Source organism: Psammomys obesus, unplaced genomic scaffold (genome assembly GCF_907164565.1).
Source record: "Psammomys obesus unplaced genomic scaffold, mPsaObe1.curated_primary_1811, whole genome shotgun sequence".
In the NCBI taxonomy this organism is placed as follows: domain Eukaryota; kingdom Metazoa; phylum Chordata; class Mammalia; order Rodentia; family Muridae; genus Psammomys; species Psammomys obesus.
The window spans coordinates 4,858,870-4,871,371 of NW_026585690.1; the positions used below are offsets into that span (position 1 = coordinate 4,858,870).

General features: G+C 36.7%; 1 protein-coding gene across 1 annotated transcript in view; it reads left to right on the plus strand.

Annotated features, from left to right (window-relative positions):
- Window positions 1–9,716, plus strand: part of Csn2 (casein beta) — a 78,399-nt gene extending 68,683 nt beyond the window's left edge. The window contains exons 8-9 of the mRNA XM_055595538.1: window positions 4,805–4,924; window positions 9,477–9,716. Coding sequence (XP_055451513.1) covers window positions 4,805–4,924; window positions 9,477–9,716 — 360 coding nt within the window. The remainder of the gene's footprint in view (window positions 1–4,804; window positions 4,925–9,476) is intronic.
- The last annotated feature ends 2,786 nt before the right edge of the window (window positions 9,717–12,502 follow it).

Below are 12,502 nucleotides of genomic sequence, written 5' to 3' on the forward strand. Positions count from 1 at the left end.
CTAGGCCATAGAGGAGGACTTTGCAGCCAGGCCTGAAGATACCTGATAAAACAGGATCAGATGAAAGGGGAGGAGGACCTCCCCAATCAGTGGACTTGGAAAGGGGCAGGGAGGAGATGAGAGAGGCAGGGTGGGATTGGGAGGGAATGGGGGAGCTGGATACAGCTGGGATACAGAGTTAATAAAATGTAACTAATAATAAAATAAAAAATAAAATAAAAAAGAAGCAATAAGGAGCCCGCATTAACATGGATGTTCTTCCCCCTCTTTGGCTATCATTCCTTTGGCTGAAAGCAGAGTTTCTCCACTGTAGTTTTCCTGCATGCTGAAGAAGCAAATATAAATGATCTATAACCACTCTATGGGTTTTCCTTTTGTGGCTGGATAGACTTCACTGAGGGAATGTCAGCTTCTTCCTTGATCCTGTGTAGACAAATAGAAATGATCACTCTGTAAACCTATTGGGATCCTAATGCAGGAGAGGTCCTAATAATGCTTTTAGATAAGAATTGTTAAAAATGTCTGCTCCTTGAAGAGTTTGGGTTACCATTTTCAATATACAATTTGATTCAATCTTCTAGAAATGCCATGAAGAAATTATGCTATAAAACCTACTTCTAGCTCAAAATGTTAAATAAATTGTTATCCATCACAGTGTTTAAATGACAGACCCACAGTTCAAATGCAAGTCTGCCTGCTGACTAGAGTGGAAAATCCAAGCCAGTTCACCATGGTCTTGGGAGAAGGTTCTGTGGGAGTTACTTGACTGAAGATAAAATAGCTCAATCTAAGCCATCTTATCTCACTAGTTTAGTATAGCTGCATTGTCATAAATAGCTTAAAAATGAAAGATGATACAGTTTGAATTCATTCCCTTCAAAAGAGCTTCTCTAAATATTGTTTATTATTATTATATTTCTAAAGGAGTACTGACAGAGGAGAAGTAGAAGTTATGGGCTCTGGCAAGTTCAAACTTGTCTGAGAACTTGCTCAATTTCTTCCTTACTGGAGCCAGATTTGGGAGTAAGCACTGGACAGGGGAGGCAGTTTGTCCTTCCCAGGCAGCAGAGTGAGAACACAGAGCACTTCCTGTCTCTTCAGACTTCAACACTCAATTGTTCAGCCAATGTTCCTCTTTCACGTATTGAAATATCATGTGTGGTTTCTTTATTTTCAAGCAAAAGTATTTAAACCACGTGTTTAATAAGATGAGGTTATCGCTCTTGCCTTTTGTATTAAAACAAATATTAGCTAAAATAATTACAGCTTATCACTCAGATCAGAATTAGCAGCTGGCCAGGGTTATCAGTTCAGCAATTACTCATAGTCTTGTGTTGTGTAGTCCTCTCAAGGCCACAGAAAGTTCAAGAGCAGCAGAAAATGCACAACTTATTCCTGTGTCTCAATCCATTTATGGATAAGTTTGAATAATGTCTAATCCTTAGGCTTCCTACAGAAACAAACATGGAAGAAATCTTTTTGTGCCTTCCTTTTCTTAAAAACAGCTTTGAATGGGAAGGACACACCTTTCGCTGTATAGTAAGTTAGTTTGAAATTGTCGGATGGCTTTTGTTTACGTGTGATATAAAACTATTACGGGTCAATCAAAATAAACTGCTCCACTAAATTTTTGTCAGATGCTGTTCCAGCAGAGGCTTCTGAGGTTTGGCATAGCCTCAACTTTAAAAACCAACCAAATTATTTTCAGAAGTCTGTCCTGAGAGTAAGCCATGTGAGAAGCACTCTCAGCTCTTCTAGCCCGTTGGCCAACATTTCTTCTATTTCCCCATGCAAATTTCCTTTGTGTGTTTTTATTCTTTTGTACAAGCAGACATAAGAGCCATACAACATCTATCTACTGAATACTTAATATTCTTGTTCAACATCTGATTACTGTGTTCTTTCTATTGAAATGTCCTCTCCTAACTTCCAGGCTATTCTGGTTGAAATGAAGTTTTCATATCAATTCCTAAGGCCTCTATTTTTTTTTTTCAGGTTAACATTATAATGTAGCAATTTAGAAGTCACATTCTATATATCTCTTCCAGAGATATTTTTCTTATCTTTAAAACATAATCTCATCTTATTATTCTACTTTAAACTCTAGATAGGTATGTCACATTTCTTATTAATAAAACTAATCCTAAACTTTTACACATTTGTTCCATTATTTTTGAGATAAAATAAACTTTTAGTATGTATGGAATGCCCAGTTTTGGTAAATATGTCACAGGCACGTGGTCTATTTGATAATCTCTTAATGCCATTTTCCCTCACTTATTCTAATCCATGTAACATATATCATGATGTTTGTTGGTGAAAAAGTTTATAAAACTAAAGCTAAGAACTTTGAGAATTCTTTAAATCAAGCATTCTATATAAAACATTCCAATGAGCTATACTTTTTGGTGCTTGCATGATGAATAATGATAATACAAAATTATTAAAAGTTTTTCCCATATGTAAATCATTTACAAGAGGAGAAAATTTGTGAGTGTAGTAAACAAACAAAAACAGTGCACCTTGTAGCAAAAAATAACCTCAAGTCTGAGCTGAAGTGTTTATGGAAGCGTCTATTGGAAGTGGGCTATGAGGTTTGCATGAAGAAAAGTGTATAAGTGTATTCAGAACGAAGTCTACATTCAAAGTTACATATGTCAAAAAAAATGGAGATGAATTGAATTTATGTAGCCCCATGATTTTGATGTCCACGGTTAAGCAGAAGACTGTAAACTCTTCTGCTATTTTCTTCAAGACAAAAGCATTATGTTTTATTTCCTAAAAACTTACTGTTTAAGGAAGCAAATTTTTATTAATTACATATACAGTGTTCTGCCTGCACACCAGAAGAGGGCACCAGATCTCATTATAGATGGTTGTGAGCCACCATGTGGTTGTTGGGAATTGAATTCATGAAGAACAGCCAGTGCTCTTAACCACTGAGCCATTTCTGCAGGCCGGAGACTTTCATTCAGAGGGAAGTCTGCATTAACTAAATTTTCTTTCTCACAGAATTGTAAAGCAGAAATATTCTTGCTAACATAAATTGAGCCTGTTAGGGCCAGAACTGCTTGCCAGTGGCTGTGCGGTTGGTTGTTAAATGCAGACAGGAAGTTGTATGACAACATTTGGTGACAAAGCCAATTCTAATTTTCTATATTTATTCTTTCATACGTTAGATACCTACCACAGTTTTCCCTCTCTCCACTCTTTTAAGTCTTCCCCAACAACTCTTTTATTTACTTCATTTGCTCCTTCATTTCCCTTGAAAAATGAGCAGGCCTCCTAGGCATATCAACTGAACATAATATAATAAGTACATAGTTCTGAGCCAGTTCTAAATTTATAAGGAAACCTATTCAGTGTTAGATGGTTCAGTAATGTTATTTTGTTTTAGTTTCCTATTTTCCTAGTATTTAAGTCCTAAGGGAGTCTTTCATCTATGGATGGTCAAAATTTTTCAGAATATGCTAATAAATGATAAGAAAATGGAATCTGTCCTTTTCAAGACCAAGATTACCATTCCTGGCTAAGCTAAATTCTTCATAAGATATGAGGTGAACCATTACTCAAATAGGAATTCTGGAGAGATACTGAATGTCAGCTCACAATATGGGAGATTGCATCAGCATTTCTAGATATTAATCTGTCCATGTGGGATTCAGCTTAGTGCTCAGTTCATGGAAAATTAGGCTTAGTTTGGGGAACAATATGATTTAAAAAAAAAAAGATAACTAACTGATTGACTTCTTACCTTGCTGAATCCTTGAGCAGAACTCCATAAAAAGGAATACAGTTGGGCAAAGTGAGAATTGTACAATTTTGTAAATTTACTTTTAAAATTTATAGAAGTACATATTTAAGGCAGGTGAATAATTGTATGTAAATTATTTATCATAGAGATATTTAAATTTTTTTCATGTAATAACGTAATTGAAAAGTCTACTGCATAGTAAATATTTTGTCCAGCACATGTTGATAGCCCAGTCTCTAATTGTAATCTTTGCTTATACCTGTATTAAATTATGCTGAGTCAGGCTTCCTTTATGTCCTCTCTACACCTGCCATGTCTCCAGGAGAACGATGAAAGAAGAGATTGTCATTGCTGTCTTGAGATCAGTCCATTTTCTAATCTCACTGCTTAGATGTCACGTGAAGAGAGTTCACTATTAAATGAACTTTGCTAACTGGAAACAAGAACAAGACACAAAACTTTTTTTCTAAACTTGGCATTAAACAGTTTTTTTTTTGTTGCTACTATAGTTATATTTGAAACCAAATCAAAATAATATTTATTTTATATTTATTTGTTTTTAAAAGTTTTATATTCTTTGATAATTTAATATGTATGCATAGTGATATGATCATACCCAGCCCCATTTCCTTTTTCTCACACCCCTGGAACTCTCTTTAGATGTTCTCCTCCCAACTTCATGTCCTCTTTTGTCTTCTTTTTCTTTTAAAATAACCCACAAAGTCTATTTTATGTTGCCCATCTGTACATAGTTTGGTATCATACACTGGAGGACTGAAAACCTACCTATGGCCAAACTGCTGAAGAATAATTTTCTCTTTCCAGCATCTATTGAACAACAGTAGCCCCTCAGTTATGGGTAGAGCTTCCTTGAACCCTCTCTTGTCTATTTTGGAAGTTTGACTTACTTAACTATTGTGTACATCTTGTACAAGTCACAGAATTTGCTGTAAGTTTACAACATTTCTTCCCACCCCCACTCCCCAGCTCTTAAATCCTTATTGCCTCCACTTCCGTGATGTTTTCTGTTCTTGGCTTTCCGCTTTACAGGTTTACAGTACCTGGCATGAATTCCCTTCTGTGGAGCAGCCTCGGATCTGTTCAGAGAGCAGTTGTCGGTTACCCCTTAACAGTTATACCACTATTACACTAATGGCCATATCTTCTCTGGTAGGTCAGGATTGTTGTATGTAGGGTTCAGTTCTGGGTGTGACTGTGTTATTTCTTCTCCAGAAGCATAAATAGCACCTTCTAAGACTATGAAAGCTATCTAGCAGGGTAGAGATTTCTTGGTTGGTCTGAGATTGATTTCTCCACTTCTACAGCCAAAGTATAAGATGTCTTCAATAACAGGGTTTTACAATGTTTTTTTTTTTTTTTTTTTTTTTTTTTTTGTGTGTGTGTGTGTGTGTGAGAGAGAGAGAGAGAGAGAGAGAGAGAGAGAGAGAGAGAAACAAGAACAATGAAAAGAGCATATTGTCTCTCAAAAACTTAAAAACTTGTTTCTTAAAATCCATGACTCATGAGGAAGTATCCTAAACCGACACTGTGAATTTATTTAATAACCCGTATTTCCTGGGAGCAGCCTATAGAGACTTTCCATTTGAACTCCTTAAAGCAAAAACAAAAACAAAAAAGAAGTAGTGGGTTTCCATAAGGCTTTTTCATACATTCTTAGTTTTGGCTAATTCACTCCCTACCTCACAAACTCTTATATCTCCCTACTTACACCTTTAAACCCATTATCTCCTCCCTTCTTTCATATCACCTGTATTTTACTATCTCCATGAACAGTGAAACAATGGTTTTTGAATCAACATTGCTGCGCTGGTCTTGCTGGTCTTCATACTTCAGCACTTCATTTTGCAGAGAATGAAGAACGTTCCAGAGAACTTTTAAGGGCAATCCAACTGAGTCTTGTGACTTTCAGTGACTTGTTTCACTGACTTGTAAATAATGCTGATTTTTGTTGCTGTTTGGTGTTGCCATTTGGACTCAACTGTTGGTATCTAGACAAAGAAGAGTGGACTCTTCCCAAGGAACTATTTCTAAAAGTCTACAATCCCCTTTTCCTAATAACCTTCTTTTTCCCCTACTTCTGGCCAGTGGGTTGGAAGAGAGGTAGAAGTGTTTAAAAACCCTAAATAAAGTAGGTTTGTTTAAAAATCTAAGCCTACAGTAGGCATTGTTAATTTTGAATGTAAAAATTTTTCTGGCTCTTGAAAAAAATTCAAGATGCAACATAGAATGACTACATGGGAAGGGGGAAGGTAACGAGAACTCCAACCTGTTCAACCTTCTGAAAATAGGTCAAACATAGAAGGAAAGAGGATATTGCTTTGCTAAACTTCAGTCAACACAAGAACTCAAGTATTACATCTGTTGAACTCTGTTTTAGTCATTTATAATCATTTGATCCACCCTAGCAATGGTTTCAGATTTAGTGAAGTAAAAGACAGCTTTTGTCTACTTGATATCAATAATTTCTCTCTAAATCATATTTAACTTCCAAACAAAGAAATTACAAAGTTGTAAAGCCACCAAACACATGAATCTTACCCATAAACAAAAATGTGATAAATCCTTCTCTATGAGATAAAACAAAACTTCTGAGCTACATTTACTTTTTTTATGATTTTTCATGTTATACTGCAACATAAAATAAATAATTGCCTACATGGTTAAAACCTCAGTCTGTATATGTAACATATTTAGGCAGTAAGAAAATAACCAAAGATGTCTGTTCATTATAGATATAAATATAGATATAACCTTGTTTATGAAAAGCTCTCATAACAAACTTTGTGTTGGTTCTATAATGTGTTAATTTTAGTTACTCTTGACAGCCATTTCCTCCATTTTCTGTTTTCTCACTCTTTAGTAAGCAGTTTAGTTTGTTCTGATTCTTTATCTGGTAAGGCACTTTAAACTTTCATTCCTGAATTGTTCAGATCATTCTAAGGCATGTTGACACTGAGTTGTTAGAGTTATTTGTTCATTTAGTCATAATGAATAATAAAACTGAGAACTTCTCATGGATAACCCACATTCAACATGTATTTTTTGTATTCCTATTGTGAGTTCAAAATCTAATTTACTCTTGGTACTCAACATTGATAGAGACCATCAAACCATACCATTCTTTTTGGTCTGTTGACATAGAGTTAAAGGTGTATGGGCTAAGTCTCTAGGCCAATGAAATAATTGATATATCACCTGGGGGAATTGTTATTATTTTTGGAAACATAATTTTTAAGCCAGCAGGACATAAAGTAAGCAAAAATTTCACCAATAGGTCTTGAAGCACAAAGATAAAAGGGACCTCCCTCATTTTCACCTTTATAAATTTGGAACCCCAAATCCTTACATTAGAAAAACAATGTCTAAAGCACCATTTCAGAGAGTTAACAGCTTTCTGAAGCATCTTTCTGTGACCCTTCAAGTTACTGCGATTAGCAGCATAACTGAGCCTTTAAATTGTTGTTTCTCAATCATATCTAAGAAAGCTGCTTAGAGTAGTGGGGAATATAGTGAGCACAGAAAACTGCCATAATCGTGTATTTGTGGAGTAAGTTTTCTGAATATAAAAAAATGGTAGTGAAATTGCATAGTTATCCACTTTTAGGTGATTCTTGCATATTAGTAACCATATTCAAGGCTCTCTCTCTTTTTTGCATAAGATAGGAAAGAATTCCTCATGAAGACACAGGTATAGGCTGAGTAGGTGGGAAAAGCCTATACAGCAGAACCAGTGATCATGAGTCACTGCTTCATGGACCTTAAATGAAGAGCCAGTTTCTGTCCAGTTACATACATTCCACATCTATTTGAAGATGGAATATTGTTTGTATATGCCTGTTTTTTTTTTGAAATTTTTATTTTTTATATAAATTACAGTTTATTGATTTCTGTAGCTTCCTTCCTCATTCTCTCCCAATCCCACTCTTCCTCCTTCATCTCCTCCCGTACCTCTCTTCAAGTCCACTGATAGAGGAGGTCCTTCTCCCCTTCCATCTGACTCTAGCCTATCAGGTCTCATCAGGACTGGCTACATTGTCTTCCTCTGTGGCCTTGCAAAGCTGCTCCCTTATCCCCAGGGTGAGGTGATCAAAGAACCAGCCACCGAGTTCATGTCAGAGACAGTCCCTGTTCCCCTTACTAGGATACCCACTTGGATACTGAGCTACCATGAGCTATATATGAGCAGGGGTTCTAGGTTATATATACATGGTCCTTGGTTGGAATATCAGTCTCAGAAAAGAACACTGTGCCCAGATTTTTTGGTTCTGTTGCTCTCCTTGCAGAGCTCCTGTTCCCTCCAGGTCTTACTATCTTTCCCTTCTTTCATAAGATTCCCTGCACTCTGCCCAAAATTTGGCTATGAGTCTCAGCATCTGCTTTGATACATTGCTGGGTAGAGTCTTTCAGAAGCCTTCTGTGGTAGGCTCCTGTACTGTTTCCTGTTTTCTCCTTTTTCCATTTCCATCTCATTTGTCTTTCTGAGTGAGGATTGATCATCTTACCCAGGGTCCTCCTTCTTGCTTAGCTTCTTTAGTTGTAGAGATTTTAGTATGTTTAGCCTATATTACATGTCCAATATCCACTTATAAGTGAGTATAAACCATGTGTATATTTCTGCTTCTGGGATACCTCACTAAGGATGATCTTTTCTAGATCCCACATTTGCCTCCAAATTTCATGATTTCCTTGTTTTTGATTGCTGAGTAGTATTCCATTGTGTAAATGTACCACAATTTTTGTATCCATTCCCAAGTTGAGGGACATCAGGGTTGTTTCCAGGTTCTGACTATTATGGATAAAGCTGCTACGAACATGGTTGAGCAAATCTCTTTGTTGTGTACTTGAGCATACTTTGGATATATACCTAGGAGTGGTAAAATAAACTTTATCACTATTTTTTAGAACTCATTTACCATGCAAGTTACTTTTAGTCTGCCAATGATAGTATTCTGTCTTTTGTAAAATTGTCTTTTAGCAAAACAGTTGACACAAATTATATGCATGATACAGAAAAATAAAAGACTTAATAACAAATAAGAGGTGACTTTAGGGATGAGAAGAAGAGTAGTTTCCTTGCTTTAAGAAGACTCCATGCAAACATCTAAAAGAGGAAGGCAACCAACAGTCTTTCCCAACTATGACACTATAAAACACATCAGTGGCCAGGGTGTTATGATGACTGTACTGATTCAGTATGGCACATCCCTTGGCAGGCAGCAACTAACTGCTCTCTAATTGGGTATATGATCTACTCAACAAGAGTAGTATGCCTAATATAGCAACCTATCTAACTACTCAGGGCTAGTAAAATCATGATTAGTATGTAGCAATCTACAACCACTAGTTTACCAAACCAGCATAATCCCTGACAATAATCCATAAACACCACAGATAATTGTAGTCTTCATCCCTCATCAAGATATTTCTAATTCATCAATTCCTGTTTTGCTCCAGGCCACCTCCCTTCACTTCTCTAATTCCTTTTCCCAAGCCCTTGAACATTCTTGGGAAATACAGAGATTTGTTTGTGATACAAAAAAAGCAGAAAATAACAGAAAAGGCTGCATACATCTCTATATGCATGAACATGGCCCTGGGACTAAGTGCATTTGCCTCTGTGCACTCCTATCTCTCTTAATCCACTATGTATCACAGAACCAAACCTGACAAAGTACTCTTCATCTCCTTGTCTGGCTGGTAGAATAATGACAAGGCTACATCTATAAATCGGTGCATCTCTCAACCCTCATCAGAGAAAATTCTTGCAGCAGATGATAATCAACACAGAAACCTGCCAACTGTGCAATGTGCAGATGATAAAAGACCTCAGGAATGCTCAGTCCTAAGCGTAATGTCTACATCACATCCTTCTCCTCAAGGCTTAATGATCTATGCAGAACAGGAAGGCAGAAAGATTGTTAAAGATAGAGGTGATGGATGACTTCCAGAGACAGCAGGACAAATACCCATATGAACTTATGGAGACTGTGACAAGCATGAACAAGACATACATTAGCCACAGTTAGATAAAATTCCAGAATGGATGATTGTGGATAGGCACAAAGTCACATCCATACCTGAAGAGATATTGGCATTCAGTTGCTGCTGGGAGAGTGAAAGACAGTTTCCTTAAGTGTTGTGACACCTGAGATATGGACCACAATCTAGAGCAAGCCCAGTGCTCAGAAGTAATCAGCTAGTTCAAACTAGGCAGATTTTTTTTAAAGAAAGAATATGAAGCTGAGGAGTAAGGAGATAGAGGAGAACAAGGGAGAAGTTGTGAGAGAGGGATAAATATTAAAATACAGTGTGTGAAATTCTCAAGGAATAAAAGCATTATTAAAGACAGTAGTAACTGATATCTTTGCTCTTATTCTATGCTTGTTTATTTTTTATTGCTAATTTGAATTGCTTTTTCAAGTTGCAAAGTGATGGCATATTATCTTTTCATTTGTTTCTTCCAAGTTCAATTCCATATGGTTCCTGGAATGATCATATAAAATCTTGGCAGGAGAAAGAGTTCAGAATCCACATGTGCTATTGGTTTTCTATGAAGATGTGAGAGTGGTGAGACATGAAAGACAGATAAGCAATCTGGTACTTTATAAGGTGCTCTTAGCATTAGACAGCTTGCTGAATATACTATGATCACTTGAATTATGTGCCAGGAACTGCCTGCAATAAATTTAATAGGGTAGAAAAGAATGTTCTACACACACTGACACAAACTTTAGTCTGATAAATACAAATGTTTCATGAATAAATATAATTTAAATCCAAGTGTTGATTATTTTTAGAGAATGCTGAAACAAAATGAAACAGTACCTTGTACACAGAAACATCATATTAAAGAAGATCACATTAATAAAAAAGATTAAAAAATGGTTTCCAAATCTATAAGTCCTAGAACTCAGGGACAGAGAAAAAGAAAGAAAGAAAGAAAGAAAGAAAGAAAGAAAGAAAGAAAGAAAGAGAGTTCTGTGCATTATATAGAGAATTAAAAAAATGTCTAGAAGACCCAGAAATAAACCCACACACCTATGAATACTTAATTTTTGACAAAGAAGCTATACTATGGATAAAAGACAGCATCTTCAACAAAGGGTGTCAGTCTTACTGGATGTCTACATGTAGAAAAATGCAAATAGATCACCTAAACAAACTAAAGTTTACTTTTGTTTATCACCCTAAACAAAATTAAAGTCCAAGTGGCTCAAAAACCTCAACATAAAACCAGACACACTAAACTTGTTAGAAGAAAAAGTGAAGAACAACCTTGAACTCATTGGCACAGGAGACTACTTCCTGAACAGAACACCAACAGCACAGCCTCTAAGAGCAACAATCAATAAATGGGACCTCATGAAACCGAAAAGCTTCTGTAAAGCAAAGGATAGTGTCATCAGAACAAAACAACTGCCAACAGACTGGAAAAGGATTTTCACCAACCCTCTATCTGGCAGAGGGCTAATATCCAGAATATATAAAGAACACAAGAAGTTAAAAAAACAACAAATCTAGTAATCCAATTAAAAAATGGAGTACAGAACTAAATAGAGAATTCTCTATAGAAGAATATCAAATGGCAGAGAAACACCCCTGAGATTTCACCTTACACAAAACGGAATGGGTAAGGTAAAAACTCAAGTGACAACACATGCTGGAGAAGATGTGGAGAAAGGAGAACCCTCATCCATTGCTGGTGGGAATGTAAACCTGTACAACCACTTTGGAATCAATCTGGCACTTTCTCAGAAAGTTAGGAATACTGCTTCCTTGAGATCCAGCCATACCACTTCTAGGCATATATCCAAAACATCCTCAAGTACACAACAAGGATGTTTCTTCAAACATATTCCTAACAGCTTTATTTATAATAGCCAGAATCTGAAAACAACCCAGATATCCCTCAACTCAGAAATGGATACAGAAATTGTGGTACATTTACACAATGGGATAGTACTCAGCAATTAAAAACAAGGAAATTATAAAATTTACAGCAAATGATGGGATCTAGATAAGATCATCCTGAGTGAGGTATCCCAGTAGCAGAAAGACACATACAATATCTACTCACTTATAAATGGATACTAGACCTGTAATATAGACTAAACATACTAGAATCTGTACACCTAAAGAAGCTAAGCAAGAAGGATGTCCCTGGGTAAGATGATCAATCCTCACTTCAAAAGACAAATGGTATGGACTTTGGAAGAAGGAAAAAACAGAAAACAGGACAGGGGCCTACCACAGAGGACTTCTGAAAGACTCTACCCAGCAGTGACTCAAAGCAGATTTTGAGACTTATAGCCAAACTTTGGGCAGAGTTCAGGGAATCCTCTAAAAGAAGGGGGAGATAGTGGGACCAGGAGCAGACAGGAGCTCCACAAAGAGAGCAACAGAAACAAAAAATCTGGGCACAGGGTTCTTTTCTGAGACTGATATTCCAACAAAGGACCATGTATGGATATAACCTAGAAACCCTGCTCGGATGTAGCTCATGGTAGCTCAGTAACCAAGTGTGTCCCTAGTAAGGGGAACAGGGACTATTTCTGACATGAACTCAATGACTGGATCCTTTATTTGTCCCTGCTGAGGGAGGAACAGTCTTGCTAGGCCACAGAGGAGGACATGGCAGCCAGTCCTGAAGATACCTGATAAGCTAGGGTCAGATGGAAGGGGAGGAGGACATTCCCTAGCAGTGGACTTGGAAAGGGGCAAGGAGGA